The sequence below is a fragment of the Staurois parvus genome, unplaced genomic scaffold, assembly GCF_062004578.1.
Source record: "Staurois parvus isolate SC_StPar_1 unplaced genomic scaffold, SC_StPar_1.0 ptg001241l, whole genome shotgun sequence".
In the NCBI taxonomy this organism is placed as follows: Eukaryota; Metazoa; Chordata; class Amphibia; order Anura; family Ranidae; genus Staurois; species Staurois parvus.
In genome coordinates, this window is record NW_028319037.1 from 124,388 (window position 1) to 141,543 (window position 17,156).

A 17,156-nucleotide genomic window follows, 5' to 3' on the forward strand; every position below is an offset into this window, starting at 1 on the left:
CCTATTGCCCGGGGGCCCCATGAGTTGTCAGACCGCCCCGGTCACACATTTGAGTTGTCACCTTCTTGTCAAGCTTTATTGAACAAGCTGCAGTTTAGAAGCTGATTGGATGCCATGCAGAGCTGCACCAGCTTCTGAGTGCTTCCCTTTTAGTGAATCTCCCCCAGTGTTTGGATAATGGCTATCAGTGGTTATGGCTCGAGAGGAAGGATTTGTGTTTCGAGAGAGGTAGAAAATCTTTGCTGTCCCAAATCACTAAAGTCTAAGTCTAAACCGCCGGCAACAAAAGTGAGTCCACCCCTAAGTGACAAGGTCCAAATTGGGCCCAAAGTGTCAATATTTTGTGTGGCCGCCATTATTTTCCAGCACTGCCTTAACCCTCTTGGGCATGGAGGTCACAAGAGCATCACAGGTTGCCACTGGAGTCCTCTTCCACTCCTCCATGACGACATCACGGAGCTGGTGGATGTTAGAGACCTTGCGCTCCTCCACCTTCCATTTGAGGATGCCCCACAGATGCTCAATAGAGTTTAGGTCTGGAGACATGCTTGGCCAGTCCATCACCTTTACCCTCAGCTTCTTTAGCAAGGCATTGGTGGTCTTGGAGGTGTGTTTGGGGTCGTTATGTTGGAATACTGCCCTGCGGCCCAGTCTATGAAGGGAGGGGATCATGCTCTGCTTCAGTATGTCACAGTACATGTTGGCATTCATGGTTCCCTCCATGAACTGTATCTCCCCAGGTCTGGCAGCACTCGTGCAGCCCCAGACCATGACACTCCCACCACCATGGGGCCCCAGACCATGACACTCCCACCACCATGGGGCCCCAGACCATGACACTCCCACCACCATGCTTGACTGTAGGCAAGACACACTTATCTTTGTACTCCTCACCTGGTTGCCGCCACACACGCCTGACACCATCTGAACCCAATCAGTTGGTGTCATCAGACCACAGGACATGGTTCCAGTAATCCATGTCCTTAGTCTGCTTGTCTTCAGCAAACTGTTTGCGTCTTTCTTGTACATCATCTTTAGAAGAGGCTTCCTTCTGGGATGACAGCCATGCAGACCAATGTGATGCAGTGTGCGGCGTATGGTCTGCGCACTGACAGGCTGACCCCCCACCCCTTCACCCTCTGCAGCAATGCTGGCACCACTGACAGGCCGACCCCCCACCCCTTCACCCTCTGCAGCAATGCTGGCAGCACTCATATGTCTATTTCCCAAAGACAACCTCTGGATATGACGCTGAGCACGTGCACTCAACTTCTTTGGCCGACCATGGCGAGGCCTGTTCTGAGTGGAACCTCTCCTGTTACACCGCTGTATGGTCTTGGCCACCGTGCTGCAGCTCAGTTTCAGGGTCTTGGCAATCTCCTTATAGCCTAGGCCATCTTTATGTAGAGCAACAGTTCTTTTTTTTCAGTTCTTTGCCATGAGGTGCCATGTTGAACTTCCAGTGACCAGTATGAGAGAGTGAGAGCGATAACGCCAAATTTAACACACCCGCTCCCCATTCACACCTGAGACCTTGTAACACTGAGGAGTCACATGACACCAGGGAGGGACAATGGCTGATTGGGCCCAATGTGGACCTTGTCACTTAGGGGTGGAGTCACTTTTGTTGCCAGCGGTTTAGACATGAATGGCGGTGTGTGGAGTTATTTTGAGGGGACAGTAAATTTACATGTTATACAAGCTGTACACTGACTACGTCACATTGTAGCAAAGTGTCATTTCTTCAGTGTTGTCACATGAAAAGAGAGAATCAAATATTTACAAAAATGTGAGGGGGGGGGGGGGGGACTCACTTCTGGGAGATACTGTGTGTGTGTATATGTTTATATATATATATATATATATATATATATATATATATATATATATATATATATATATATATATATAGTACACAGTCCGGGGGAGGGGGGACTCACTTCTGGGAGATACTGTACGCTGCTTCCCTGGACTTGAGATCTAGAATGCCCCATGTGTCACACATACCTGAGCCGGTGGGGTGTGGCCCTAGGTGTACACACTGGTGGGATCAGCAGGTGAGCTGCAGGCGGCACTGTATAGTCGGTTCCTGCGGGCTGACTCACGGCCTCATTGCACTGACCTGCATTAGCACACAGCAGGCTTCTGGGAATCTGGCCTTTTGTTACGAAGAGCCCGTTAGAAAATCTCTATTTGTCATGAATCACACTGTCGAAATGGACTTCCAGAAATCTTATGAATGATTCTTGTTACCGCTCTGTCCCTTCCCCTCCCCCCCCTCCCCCCCCCCTCCATTCAAGGAGCCGCTTCCCATAAGACTAATGTCATTACAGAGTCTCATTAAAGGGATATTTGAGGCTTCAATTTGCGCTCTTGTTTGTTTGAATTTTTTATGTTTTCTGTGACATTTTTTTCCTGTTTCTCAGACAATGCAATCAGCACCTTGATAAGCAGCTGCAGAGATTAAAAAAAAAAACCTTCCAGCAGCAATAACATTGTAGCTAATTGTGTGGACGGCCCTGGCGGCGGTCGCCATTTTCCTTTTGGGCACCTGCCTTTCACATACAGTAGTTCCCTCTGCCCAGCGGTCCCCAATTTCCTTTTGGGCGTTTGCCTTCCACGTACAGTAGTTCCCTCTGCCCAGCTCACTGCAGGGATGCTGGCAAGGGGGGAGTCCAGTTTAGTGGGAATACTGCTGAAAATGGCGGCAGTCGCCATTTTCCTTTTGGGCATCTGCCTCCCATGTACAGTAGTTCGACCTGCCCAGCGGTCGCCATTTTCCTTTTGGGCATCTGCCTCCCATGTACAGTAGTTCAACCTGCCCAGCGGTCGCCATTTTCCTTTTGGGCATCTGCCTCCCATGTACAGTAGTTCGACCTGCCCAGCGGTCGCCATTTTCCTTTTGGGTATCTGCCTCCCATGTACAGTAGTTCGACCTGCCCAGCGGTCGCCATTTTCCTTTTGGGCATTTGCCTCCCATGTACAGTAGTTCCCTCTGCCCAGCGGTCGCCATTTTCCTTTTGGGTATCTGCCTCCCATGTACAGTAGTTCCCTCTGCCCAGCGGTCGCCATTTTCCTTTTGGGTATCTGCCTTCCATGTACAGTAGTTCCCTCTGCCCAGCTCACTGCAGAGATGCTGACAAGGGGGGGGGGGGGGAATCCAGGTTAAAGGGAATACCTGTTGCAGCGGCGGGGCACCCAGAGGCTAAGGCTGGCCATACATTATACAATTTTCTTGAGATTTTTGCTTTAGATTTACCAAAAACCATATAATATTAGGTCAAACCTAAACAACACTCAGTTGTATCCAATTAGGTGGGCCCTCGCACTACATAGTTGAAGGTGAATCTAAAGGAAATTGCTCAGAAAACGGTAAGAAAATTGTATAGTGTATGGCCAGCTTTAGTGTGAGTTTTAGTCACTGGTGATGTCACTGAGTCAGTTCCCACTCAGTGTCAGTTAGTGTCAGATTGCCCGCCGCACTGTCACAGTCCCACTATAAGTGGCTGATCGCCGCTGTTACTAGTAAAAAAAAGTTGGACAGAAAATTGTATAGTGTATGGCCAGCCTTACCCTGGGTTAGTGGCGTGCCCCCACCTTCCTCCATGCTGGTGTACCTAGGGGATTGTTGTTTGGAGGCCTGTGGGTGTCATTTGGGCCCCCCCGTGGGTATAAGCACCACGTGGTTGGGCCCCCTGCCACTTTGCGGCACACGATCAGAAAATTGTACAAAAAAAATATGGATTTGGAAGCGAGCGTACAATAATCTGATCGTTAGCACACAGCTTTCGTCCGAAATTATTCGAAGGAATAAGCACCAGATTGTACGGTTTTCATTTCATTAGTAGTTTAATACATTTCATCACTTCCAAATTTTTTTTTTTTGTTCAGGAATTTTCATGTTTTTAGTAACCTTCACTGTCGATGTGACACTAGCATGCAAAAAAAAACAAAACAAAAAAAAAAAAACGATTATTCGTCCGATATTCTCATCATGTGTGCGGGGCTTGCCCATCATGTAGCTAAAGGTGGACTTTGAGGCGTTATTCACACCTGAGCGTTGTGTACCTCCTCCATGCTGGAGGGGAGAAATTCAATGCGTCCAAAGCGCCTGAAGCTCCAAAAAGTTTTGGAGTTACTTCTGTAACTGGTTGGTTTTTGAAGGGTTTTTTTTTTTTTTTTCCATTGAAATGCACGATTCACACATTTTGTTGCATTTTTCTGCTCAAATGCAATAAATAAAACTAGATAATAAATGATACATTTTAATGATAAATTCCCCAAAATAAATATATTAACCCATAGCCTGGTTTTTTATTTTGTTAGGTGTTAGGGCTAAACCCTAACCCTGGTGTTATATAATATTAATAAATTATTATAATAATTTGAATAAATAATTATGATTTTATTTGGTTAATGTTGACCTCTAACCCTGGTGTTTTATAATATTATTATTATTATTATTATATATATATATTTTTTTATATATATTATAATAAATTATGATTTTATTTGGTTAATAAAACCCTGGTGTTTTTATATTTTTATATATGCTGTTGAGGAAGGTCTGTCTTTTGCTGTCCAGCAAGTGGGGTCCCCCCAAAATCTCAAACTGCAGTGGCATGATGATGCCATGAAGGGGTCACCAGACACTGTTGGGACACATCAGCCCAGTTGTCACTTGCAGAAGCCATGTCGGTGAGGGACACTTCAGAGTTGGGTGAGGTTGGTTTTCAGAAGGCTCTTTTTTTTTTCTTTTTTTTTTTTGATAACTGGTGAATGAAAGGCAAAAAGGCTCAGAATCCTAAAAGCTGCAGTGGCTTGATGATGTCATGAAGGTATCACCAGGCATTGTTGGCACACACCACCCCAGCTGTCACTTGTAGGAGCCGTGTTGTTGGATACTTTAGAGTTAGGTGAGGTAGATTTTCAGAAGGCTTTTTTTTTTTTTTAACTGGTGAATGGAAGGGGGAAAGCTCAGAATCCTAAAACTGCAGTGGCTTGATGATACCCTGAAGGGGTCACCAAGCATTGTTGGCACACACCACCCCAATTGTCACTTGCAGAAGCTGTGTCAGTGAGGGACACCCCAGAGTTGGGTAAGGTTGGTTTTCCAAAGGCTTTTTTTTTTTTTTCTTTGATAACTGGTGAATGGAAGGCAAGAAGGCTCAGAATCTTAATCCTGCAGTGGCTTGATGTTTGAAAGGGTCACCAAGCATTGTTGGCACACACTCCTCCAGCTGTTACTTGTAGAAGCCGTGTTGTTGAGGGATACTTCAAGAGTTGGGTGAGGTTGGTTTTCAGAAGTTTATTTATTTTTATTTTTTTTAACTGGTGAATGGAAGGGGGAAAGCTCAGAATCGTAAAACTGCAGGGCATGATGATACCATGAAGGGGTCACCAAGCATTGTTGGCACACACCACCCCAGTTTCACTTGTAGGACCCTTGTCGGTGAGGGACACCCCAGAGTTAGAAAACAAAACAAAAAAAACAACCTTACCTAACTGGTGAATGGAGGTAAGAAGGCTCAGAATCTTAAAACTGTGGGGCATGATGATACCATGAAGGGGTCACGAAGCATTGTTGGCACACACCACACAACCCCAGTTTCACTTGTAGGACCCTTGTCGGTGAGGGACACCCCAGAGTTAGGTAAGGTTGGTTTTCCGAAGGCTTTTTTTTTTTCTTAACTGGTGAATGGAAGGGGGAGGCTCAGAATTTTAAAACTGCAGGGCATGATGATACCATGAAGGGGTCACCAAGCATTGTTGGCACACACCACCCACCCCAGTTGTCGCTTGTAGGAGCCTTGTCGGTGAGGGACACCCCAGAGTTGGGTAAGGTTGGTTTTCCGAAGGCTTTTTTTTTTCTTAACTGGTGAATGGAAGGGGGGAAGGCTTTACCTGAGCTTAAACTCTGATAGTGTCATATTTCATGTGTTTGGTGACATTTACTGAAAAGTGGTTCAGACAAAACTCAATTGATAGAAGAGCTGCAGTGGATCTCTGAGAAGACTTTGTTCTAGTTTCCCCTCACCAGCCCCTTGTGATGACTTTTTCTCGTAATGTAATGGGCAGAGTTCAATGGGCACCTCTTCATGTTTCCGACATTTCTCTTTCATTATCACTTGGTGTTATCAGTAGTATGATTTCATTTTTTATGACTTATGGGGAATAGCCAACCATATCTTCCTCCTTCTGTCTGTAATGCTGGTTCCTCGTTTCGCTTGTGTTTCTGAGCAGATGGTGATACGACTAATAGAAGAAAACTACGGGACTTCCCAGTAGATACAATTCTGCCCTATACTGAGAACCTTACCAGGAATCTCCTGCATTTCTTTTAAAAGGGATAAATGCTCAAAATATGAGAGAAAGCAGAACATTCCAAAAAAGATGAAACTTCTGGCAACCGTTTCACTTTCTTGTACACTCTTCTCTGAAAGATGGGATTAAAATGGAACGGTTGACTGGAGCAGCCAATCGGGTTTCACGCTTTTGTCTGTAAACCCCAAAGAATGAGGATGATGGCTTCATTTTCTCAGCCGTTTCTTGGCTCCCGCTCCAGCAAGGACAGATTATGTAAGCTGCAACAGAATGGGAACTGTTGTCCTCAAAGTGTATGTGAACCCCAACATTGAGCTCCTTGTATTGGCTGCCTTTTGGTCTGTTAATATAGCTCAGCTTTGACAAACCTCTTTCAGTGGCATGAGTGCAAAAAAAAAAATCCGTAAACTTGTCAGAAAACTTGTGAGATGATAACTTCCTACTGTCTGTGACCCAGAATGAAGCTTGGAAGCAAGAGGAAAGATACGATCCCCTTGGTCCTCAGAAATGGGGTGCCGGCGTTCAGGCTCACTCCTCCAGTGTGATAGTGTGTGTGTAGATGGGGGAACACCACACTCCCAGCCTGATTGTAGAAGGAGATGTCAAACGGCCTTAGCTAGCGCTGTTCCACAAACCTCACCCCCCCCCTTTCCAACGCATTTCGCCCACCCCACCAGGTCTATAAGTCCAAATATTTATCTATGGACTTGTCAGAAAACTTGAGCCGGTAACTTCCTGTGCTCTGTGACCCCGAAAGAAGCTTGGAAGCAAGAGGAAAGGTAAGAACCCCTTGGTCCTCAGAAATGGAGTGCTGGCGTTCAAGCTCACTCCTCCAGTGTGACAATGTGTGTGTAGATGGGGGAACACCACACTTCACTAGCGCTGTTCCACAAACCTTGCTCCCCCCTTCAACGCATTTCGCCAACCCCACCAGGTCTATAAGTGCAAATATTTATCTTATGAACTTGTCAGGAAACTTGAGCTGCTAACTTCCTGTGCTCTGTGACCCAGAATGAAGCTTGGAAGCAAGAGGAAAGGTAGGAACCCCTTGGTCCTCAGAAATGGGGTGGCGGCGTTCAATTGTAGAAGATGTCAGACGGCTTAGCTAGCGCTGTTCCACCAACCTCGCCCTCTTAACCTGGTTTTGCTCCACCCACCAGGGCTATAAGTGCAAATAATCATTGTGAACTGATAACTTCTTGTGCTCTGTGACCCAGAATGAAGCCCCCTAGTCCTCAGAAATGTGGTGCCGGCGTTCAAGCTCACTCCTCCAGTGTGACAATGTGTCACACTGGAGACCTCTGTGACCAAGCCCTGGCGAAACGCGTTGGGGTGTAGTTTGAGGAGCAGTACTGGCTGAATCTGATTGACATCTCCTACATTCCGGTTGGGCTGGGAGTGTGGCATTCCCTATCTACACACAACTTCCAGTGCTTCCTGCTATGGAGGGGAGAAGAGAGGGAGGTGTTCTGTAGTCTTAACACACTTCATGTTCTAGGGTGACAACGCTGCTTCATAGATACAGTACAGTGAGTGACTGTTGTCGCCCTACCACAAGAAATATGCTACTGGCAGGATCACTAGGTGAAAATAAAAAGCTGAATAAAAAAAACCAAATGCAGCCACCACATCTTAGGACTGGGGGGTTATTATGACATTTTGGGGTTTAGCGATGCTTTGATGAAGACCTGAACTGTGCTAGCTGTGCCTAATAAAGGCAAGTAGTGGACAAGGGACAGGTCCCTAGTATTGCCTGCGGTCTCCATGCAGCTGATTCCTATTCCTGACTTGCATGTCTTCTTCTGCCCTGTGGAGGGGGCCATCTTGGTAGAGGAGCAGCATTTTTCTTCCTCATGTCAGAGCATCATTGGCATCTGTGGGATGAATAGTGGCCCATCATTGGTGTCAGTGGGAAGAATAGTGCCTCATCATTGGTGTCAGTGGGAAGAATAGTGTCCCATCATTGGTGTCAGTGGGAAGAATAGTGCCTCATCATTGGTGTCAGTGGGAGGAATAGTGCCCTATCATTGGTGTCAGTGGAAGGAATAGTGCCCCATCATTGGTGTCAGTGGGAGGAATAGTGCCTCATCATTGCATACCTCAGTGGGAGGAATAGTCCCCCGTCATTGGTGACAGTGGGAGGAATAGTCCCCCGTCATTGGTGTCAGTGGAAGGAATAGTGCCCCATCATTGGTGTCAGTGGGAGGAATAGTGCCTCATCATTGCATACCTCAGTGGGAGGAATAGTCCCCCGTCATTGGTGACAGTGGGAGGAATAGTCCCCCGTCATTGGTGACAGTGGGAGGAATAGTCCCCCGTCATTGGTGTCAGTGGGAGGAATAGTCCCCCGTCATTGGTGTCGGTGGGAGGAATAGTCCCCCGTCATTGGTGTCAGTGGGAGGAATAGTCCCCCATCATTGGTGTCAGTGGGAGGAATAGTCCCCCATCATTGGTGTCAGTGGGAGGAATAGTCCCCCATCATTGGTGACAGTGGGAGGAATAGTCCCCCATCATTGGTGACAGTGGGAGGAATAGTCCCCCATCATTGGTGACAGTGGGAGGAATAGTCCCCCATCATTGGTGTCAGTGGGAGGAATAGTCCCCCATCATTGGTGTCAGTGGGAGGAATAGTCCCCCATCATTGGTGTCAGTGGGAGGAATAGTCCCCCATCATTGGTGTCAGTGGGAGGAATAGTCCCCCATCATTGGTGACAGTGGGAGGAATAGTCCCCCATCATTGGTGACAGTGGGAGGAATAGTCCCCCATCATTGGTGACAGTGGGAGGAATAGTCCCCCATCATTGGAGACAGTGGGAGGAATAGTCCCCCATCATTGGTGACAGTGGGAGGAATAGTCCCCCATCATTGGTGTCAGTGGGAGGAATAGTCCCCCATCATTGGTGTCAGTGGGAGGAATAGTCCCCCATCATTGGTGACAGTGGGAGGAATAGTCCCCCATCATTGGTGTCAGTGGGAGGAATAGTCCCCCATTATTGGTGTCAGTGGGAGGAATAGTCCCCCATCATTGGTGACAGTGGGAGGAATAGTGCCCCACCATTGGTGTCAGTGGGAGGAATAGTCCCCCATTATTGGTGTCAGTGGGAGGAATAGTCCCCCCTGGGTTGGATACATTTATGCAAATGTTCGCAGTTAGGAAATGGACTTGCAGCATATTTATGATGTAAATTGTTATTTTCCAGGACTCCCTTGTTCCTTCTGGCCCCGCTTGTGGCTCCCTCTGTTCCCCCGACCACTACCCAACGCCCTTCACCCCTCGGCTACGTCTGCCCGCGAGGAGCACACAGATTCCAATGGGTCGGCAGCCTGGTCCCCGAATTTGGCATCTCCAGCTCAAATGTGAAGATTCTTTCCACTCCAACAGAGTTCTACCAGGTCATGAAAGTGAGTATTCCCTGGGGGGGATGGGATGAGGAGAGTCACCCTCCTTAATATTTTCCTGTCTGTTCTGGGGGGGAATGACACAATTTAGGAAAGCCGGAATCCATGATTCATTCATTGTATGATCCTCTGTATGCGTATGTTCTGTCGGTGACTAGTAGTTACAGATATTCCCATCTACTGTGTCAGTCTAATCTTTGATTGGAATTAAAGGAAAAGTTTGGTGTTTAAAAAAAAAAAAAAAACCCTCAAAAATACTCTCTAAGCTGCAGATCTCCCTCATTGGCCGTAAGACCAAGAACTGATTGATCACATGATTACTTCTCAGTCTTCTTCAGAGCGGAGAGCAGTGACGGTCAGTCACCGGCTCTCTGCTCTGCATCTCCACCACTCACTGGTGTGCCGGGCTGGGGAGGGGGTGGGAGCAGCTGGCTCCGCCTCTAAGCCGCATGCACCTGTCAATATAGCAGATGGGTGAATCCTGACAATACTGTCAGTATCCTTCCAGAGCTTGGAGCACATCTTTTGGTGACTTAAAAAAAAATTAACAACAAACTCACTGAGCTCCATTCTAGTTGGTCCATCAAGATGGTTGATATGTGTTCATACAGAAGTGTATCTGGGGGGTACAATATAAGCAGTGAAACAATAAAAAGACAAAGGAGCTCACTGATGTTGTGCATTCACTAAAAACATCTGTAATATTAAAACTATATAAGAGGCACTCGGGTGCGGTACAGGCAGGTCAGGCACATAACTGGGTCTCACTGGATTAGCAGATGCTGGGACAGGCGGTGCTGCCAGAGATGGTAATTGTAACGGAACCGGACCCCGACTGCACTAGGGTATTTCCGTTAGACTCCCGCTTCCCTGTCCAAACACAGATCCACGGACACCACCGCTGACCAAACAGGACGAGACAGCACCAGACTTGTCTTAAAATAAAGCAGTTCACTTTCTGTTTTAATATAGATACAAGATATATACACAGGGCGGGGAAATACCCCCAGTAACAGGAAACGCATCAGCAGGCCGTCCCATCAGGGGGAAGGGCTGCCGGAAACACCCCCCCACGAGCAAGTACAAACACATATATCCCATAATAGTTTTCTCCCAAGCAAGGCATACAATAGAACAATGGGATACACCACCTGGCAGTAGACAATACACAAACCCATACATCCCATAATAGTTTGCTCCCAAGCAAGACACACAATAGAACAATGGGATGCAGCCGCATGGCAGTGAACAATGAACAACCCCCCCCCCCACCCCAATATTAGAACATTCCACCCTGTACCCCTAACAGGCACAGGGTGATTTACACATAATAGGGATATGGGGAGCTGAGACAGGGGTCTCCCCACCTCTCCAAAGGGGGCTGTGTTCCATGGGCCCCCCACCCAAAGTGACTACCGTCACAGTAATTGTCCTCCACGACTTTCTCCGGTAGACCATGGAAAGGATTGCTGGATGTCTGTGTCCTCAGGGAGATGATTCATGCCAGAGTTTAGCTGTAACAGCCAGCAGACACACTGACCCGCCATGAATAAAGGACGGGGTGATTATGTGGTGCCGAGGGGCTTTAAGTGGACATCTTGCCATCAATGGGCAAAGCACAGGATCTCTTCATAATTGGTCCTTCATTAGACACTGGAATCTGTCTCACCACATTCCCCACGGATACATTCCCAGGATCCTGAGCCTGGCAAGCTGACATCAGCAAGAAACATCAACTGGCATCCTGTACTCCAGGGGCTCCAAACTTTCTAATCAAAGGGCCAGTTTGTCACGGAACCGACCCAGACTGCAGGTGAGTACTTCCGTCAGACTACCACTTCCCCGTCCGAACACCGACAACAGACACCACAGCCGACCATACAAGACTAGACGACACCAATCTTGAAGTAATCCAGAAAGTAGACTAGTTTATTTGAACACAGATACAAGATATAGACACTCAAATGACAAATCCCCCCTCCCGGCATAATGACACAGGACGGGGCAATCTACATTTTAGTAACAAGAGACACACAGGTATTCAAACTTCACTCCAGCAGACCGTCCCATCAGGAGGGAGGGCTGCTGGAGACCCCCCCCCCTCCCCACTAAGCTAATACACATAAACACATCCCATAATAGTTTGTTCCCAAGCAAGACAAACAATAGAACAATGGGATGCAGCCACATAACACCAAACAATTCACAACCCCCCACCCCACCCATCTCCTAGACCTGTGTACACAATATCAGGACAGATCACCCTGTACCCCTAACAGGCACAGGGTGACTTACACATGAGAGGAATATGGGGTGCTGAGACAGGGGTCTCCCCACTTCTCCAAAGTGAGCTGGGTTCCATGGGCCCCCCCCCCCCCAAGTGACTCCCGTTACGTTGTCTTTCAAACCTTAGGGGGGGGGGTGGACTGTGGCCAGGGAGAGAGTAAATTTTTCCTGGCATCAGTGGGAGTAAAGATCACCACATTTGCTATTAGGAGGAGGAAGAGTGCCCCATCTCTGGTATCATTGGGAGGAATAGGGACCCATTATTGGTGTCATTGGCGGAAATGGTGCCCCATTATTGGTGTCATTGGCAGAAATGGTGCCCCATTGTTGGTGTCAGTTGGCATAATAGTGTCTTGTATCAATTGGAGGAATAGTGCCCCAAAGGCTGAATAAAGGCAAACAAAGGGCCACAGTTTGGAGGTCACTTCTCAACTCGAACAGTCTCCTGACATCTGTACCAAAGAGGCTTAGTCAGAGACCACATAACCAGCGTTGGTATATGACCAGAAGTATACCATAGGCCTTGCATGTCTAACTGTCCTTCCAAGTTTAAAGCTGAATTCCAGAAATTCAGCAATTTTGCAAAAAGTAGAGGCACACTATGAGTTAAATCCAATTAGGTGCATGTCACCTCCAGGACTTATCTAACACTTATATGTGACCAGTTCATTGCACTCCTGGAGGATACACTCCGGCTGTGAGAAGAGAGAAACACACAGGGCAGCTTTACCTGCCTCTCCACTCTGCTGCCCATTCACAGAAGCCTTTGTATTTTGTGAATGAGTTCACATATTACAAAGGCTTCTGTGAATGGGCAGAAGGAGGGGGGGGGGCGGGCATAGTAGTTCCAGTGACTCTGCTCTTGAAGGAACAGATCATAGTGAGCAGCATTGGAGCTCAAGTTTACAAGGCGGCAGGCACCTCGGTAGACCTAAAGCGGAGTTCCACCCAAGAGGGGAAGTTCAGCTTTAAGCCTTTGTCCTCTGCTTCCCATTAAGGATTGGCACCTTTTGAAGAGCGTGGGGGGGCGGGTACCCGAATTTGGCAGGTACTCGCTCCCACTTCCGCTGCGATCTCCTAGGCCAGGGGTAGGCAACCTGAGAGCCGCAGGACTACAAGTTTCATCATGCCTCTGCAAATCACAGCTGTAACTGTCAGTTTTGTAATCTTTGCAATTCCTCATGGGAAATGTAGGTCCACAACAGCTAGAGAGCCGCAGGTTGCCTACCCCTGGCCTAGGTGATCGGAAGTGGAAGTTGTCCACCCCCCTCCTTCCCCCGTACTCTTGAGGGACATGTGACAGGTCCCAGAAGACTACGGGGCCATTCACAAAGCGCAGCGCTTCTCACGCATGCGCAGTGGGCACCCGGCTGTGATGCCGCAAGCAGTGGCGGACTGACAACTCATGGGGCCCCCGGGCAATAGGAGATCATGGGGCCCCTGTTTCCTTGCCCAAAATCAAAAAAGCCTATGAAAATGGTACCAGTGGCATCTCATGGGGCCCCCTACTGACCCCGGGCCCTCGGGCAGTGCCCGAGTTTCCAAATGGACAATCCGCCCCTGGCCGCAAGCTGTCACAGCCGGATGCCCACACTGGAGATGCCGACGCCACGGAGAGAAGACGGCCGGTGAAACCAGCCGTGGTGAGGACACCGCTGGACCGAGGGACCGGTAAGTGGCTGTATTTTAAAAGTCAGCAGATACAGTTTTTGTAGCTGCTGACTTTATTTATTTAGTTATTTTCAGGTGGAACTCCGCTTTAAGTCCACGGTGTGCTTGCAGCTTTTACAAAGTAGCTGAATTCCTGGAATTCAGCTTTAACCTCAGGCCCCGTTTGAATATTGTGACCGCATTATATTCTCTGATGGCAAACTTTGCATAAACGTCACTTTTTCCCCCCTCAGGCCCAGGTGAAGGCTGCTAAGAAGCGGATAACTATGGCATCGCTGTACCTTGGGACCGGCCCGCTGGAGCAAGAGCTGGTGAGCAGCAGATTTGAAGTCTGCGCCTACATGGGGGGGGGGGGGGGGTCACTTGCACTTGTTTTCCTTTAGAAATAGATTTGGTGGGGATTGCAGGGGCCGGTCTTTTCGCAATGTGGTTGTAACATTGATAGGTGAACTTCTCCTTTAGCCCGGGTTCACACTAATGCGGTGCGGCGTATCGCATGTGATTCGCACAGGAACCGCACCTCATTCCTGTACAAATCACATGCGATTTGTGTGTTTGGAGCCGTACATTATGCATGGCTCTAATCGCAGCGCAGAAACAAACTCTCCTGCGCTCTGAGACCCACATAGGTGGCGGATAGATGGAACCAGAACTGGAAAAATTCGACCACCGGTGCATATAGGGTTGTGCAGCTCCAAACAAGGCTGGGGAAGCCCGACCAATACTGCAAAGAGAAACAAAACAAAAAGCGCACCAACCTTGCGCATTACCTCAGTAACCAATTTTTATTAATTACAAAATGATACTCACAAGCAGCGAAGTAATTCAAGCATGTAAGTCCTCAGAGGGACTGGAAAATTAGGCAGCCTGCGTGAGTCCCATCATAGTGGTAGGCACTCAGCGTACAGCTGACGCGTTTCGAAGGGCATCCCTTCTTCATCAGAGCTCTAATCGCACCGCACCCGCACCAAAAATGTGCAGGACCCTTTTTTGGGTCTGCACTAGAATCGGATCGCACGGGTATTCACACCTCTGTGATCCGATTCTGCACATCGCACCGCGTTCTGCGGACCGCTTTCGGGTGTTGTTAACATACACACCTGCAGCGGTTCGCATGAACGGGGTGCGATGGTGATGCGTGCGGTGAAGAATTCGCACTGAAAACCCTGTGAATTCAGTGTGAATCCGGGCTTAGAGATGAAGTTTACTCTGCTTATATTTTGCATTCCCTAATTCCCCCCCCCCCCCCCCCCATTTTTTATATATATATATATATATATATATATATAGATATAGTATTATTATACAGTATTTATAAAGCGCCAACGGTTCGCTCAGCGCTGTACATTACAAAGGGGGACAGAACATGTGACAGGACAATACCAATACAATGCAAAACATGAGGGGATCGAGGGCCCTGCTTTTTCGAGCTTACAATCTAGGAGGGAGGGGATGGTGGTACAGGAGGAGATAGCTGTGGGGGATGGAGTGGTAGGAAGAGTGGAGGAGGTTGGCAAGTTAGCAGGGGGTGGGGTAGGCTTCCCTGAAGAGATGGGTTTTCAGGGTGCCCCTAAAGGAGAGGAGAGTAGGTGATAATCTGATGGGTTGGGGCAGGGAATTCCAGAGGATGGGTGACACCCTGGAGAAGTCCTGGAGGCGGGCATGGGAGGAGGAGACCAGGGAACTAGAGAGAAGGAGGTCTTGTGAGGAGCAGAGTGTGCGTGTTGGGTGGTACTTGGATATTAGGTCAGTGATGTAGTTCGGGGCAGTATGGTGGACAGCTTTGTACGTCAGTGTTAGGATTTTGAATTTGATCCGTTGCGCAATCGGAAGCCAGTGGAGGGATTGGCAGAGAGGGGTGGAGGACACTGAGTGGAGGCCAGTGGAGGGATTGGCAGAGGGGGGTGGAGGAGGACACTGAGTGGAGGCCAGTGGAGGGATTGGCAGAGAGGGTTGGAGGACACTGAGTGAAGGCCATTGGAGGGATTGGCAGAGAGGGTTGGAGGACACTGAGTGGAGGCCATTGGAGGGATTGGCAGAGAGGGTTGGAGGACACTGAGTGGAGGCCAGTGGAGGGATTGGCAGAGGGGGGTGGAGGACACTGAGTGGAGGCCATTGGAGGGATTGGCAAAGGGGGGTGGCGGATACGGAGCGGTTGGAAAGGTGAATGAGTCTGGCAGCCGTATTCAGGATGGACTGAAGCGGGGATAGCCAGCGGTGAGGCAGGCCAGTGAGGAGGGAGTTGCAGTAGTCGAGTCGTGATATGATGAGGGAGTGGATGAGCTGTTTAGTGGTTTCTGGGGTTAGGAACGTGCAGATTTTGGCGATGTTGCGGAGGTGGAGTCTGCATGTTGCGGAGGTGGAGTCTGCATGTTGCGGAGGTGGAGTCTGCATGTTGCGGAGGTGGAGTCTGCATGTTGCGGAGGTGGAGTCTGCATGTTGCGGAGGTGGAGTCTGCATGTTGCGGAGGTGGAGTCTGCATGTTGCGGAGGTGGAGTCTGCATGTTGCGGAGGTGGAGTCTGCATGTTGCGGAGGTGGAGTCTGCATGTTGCGGAGGTGGAGTCTGCATGTTGCGGAGGTGGAGTCTGCATGAGTTTGTTAAAGATTGGACTTGGGGCTGGAAGGATAGGTTGGAGTCCAGAATGACACCCAGTACTCTGGCCTGCGGGGCGGGTTTGATGGTGGCGTTGTTGGATGTGATATATATATATATAAAATGATTTTGCGCAGCCCTGCCTCCCTGTATCAGGAGTTCTACTATAGGGAGGCAGGAAAGTGGATAGTTTCTAATTTTTGTGATGATTGGTCGGGGTTGACATTAGGTGACACTTGGGAAACCTCTGTCCTGTCATCTTCTCTTGCCAGGTGGACTGTATAGAAGACGCGCTGTGCAGTACAGAGTGTGAAGACCTGCAGGTGTCTATACTGCTGGACTACACCCGAGGATCGCGGGGTCAGTGGCGGCCCCCTAGGAACAGGTTTATGGCACCTCCCTCTGATGTGATAACAGGCAGTCGGATGGTAATCACTGAAAACACTCTCTCATCACATAAGAGGATGGTGGCACGCAGCCTGTGATCAGTGTGATGTCATTTGTGGTGTGACACGGCCTGTTTTTAAAGTACAAATCCACCTTCAAGTAGATTTCTGGGGGCGGATCGATCAAAACTGGAGCAGACAGAATCCGGAGCAGCTGTGCATGTCAACCAATCGTCATCGATCTTCAGCTTGTTCAGTTGAGCTTTGAAAATAAAAGACAGAAGCCGATTGGCTGAACACATTTTGATCCAGTTTTGACAAATTCCGGTTCTTTTGTGCAAGCTCCTCTTGGTGACGTAGCAGCGAATCCTCATTTTCATTTCCATTTCATTTTTTTGAGCTGTTACAGGCTCACTCCACCTTTTTTTTTTTTTTTTTTTTTTTTTTTTTTTCAACCAGCGTGTTGAACGGAAAAAAAAGACAGATCGCTGCATCA

The 17,156-nt window shown here is 48.5% G+C and overlaps 1 protein-coding gene across 1 annotated transcript in view; it reads left to right on the forward strand.

The window, feature by feature from the left end:
• The window catches only part of LOC149437946 (CDP-diacylglycerol--glycerol-3-phosphate 3-phosphatidyltransferase, mitochondrial-like), a 54,745-nt gene extending 37,986 nt beyond the window's left edge, over window positions 1-16,759 (forward strand). The window contains exons 2-4 of the mRNA XM_089660422.1: window positions 9,525-9,726; window positions 13,914-13,991; window positions 16,547-16,759. Of these exons, the coding sequence (XP_089516548.1) occupies window positions 9,525-9,726; window positions 13,914-13,991; window positions 16,547-16,759 (493 nt within the window). The remainder of the gene's footprint in view (window positions 1-9,524; window positions 9,727-13,913; window positions 13,992-16,546) is intronic.
• Window positions 16,760-17,156: the final 397 nt, after the last annotated feature.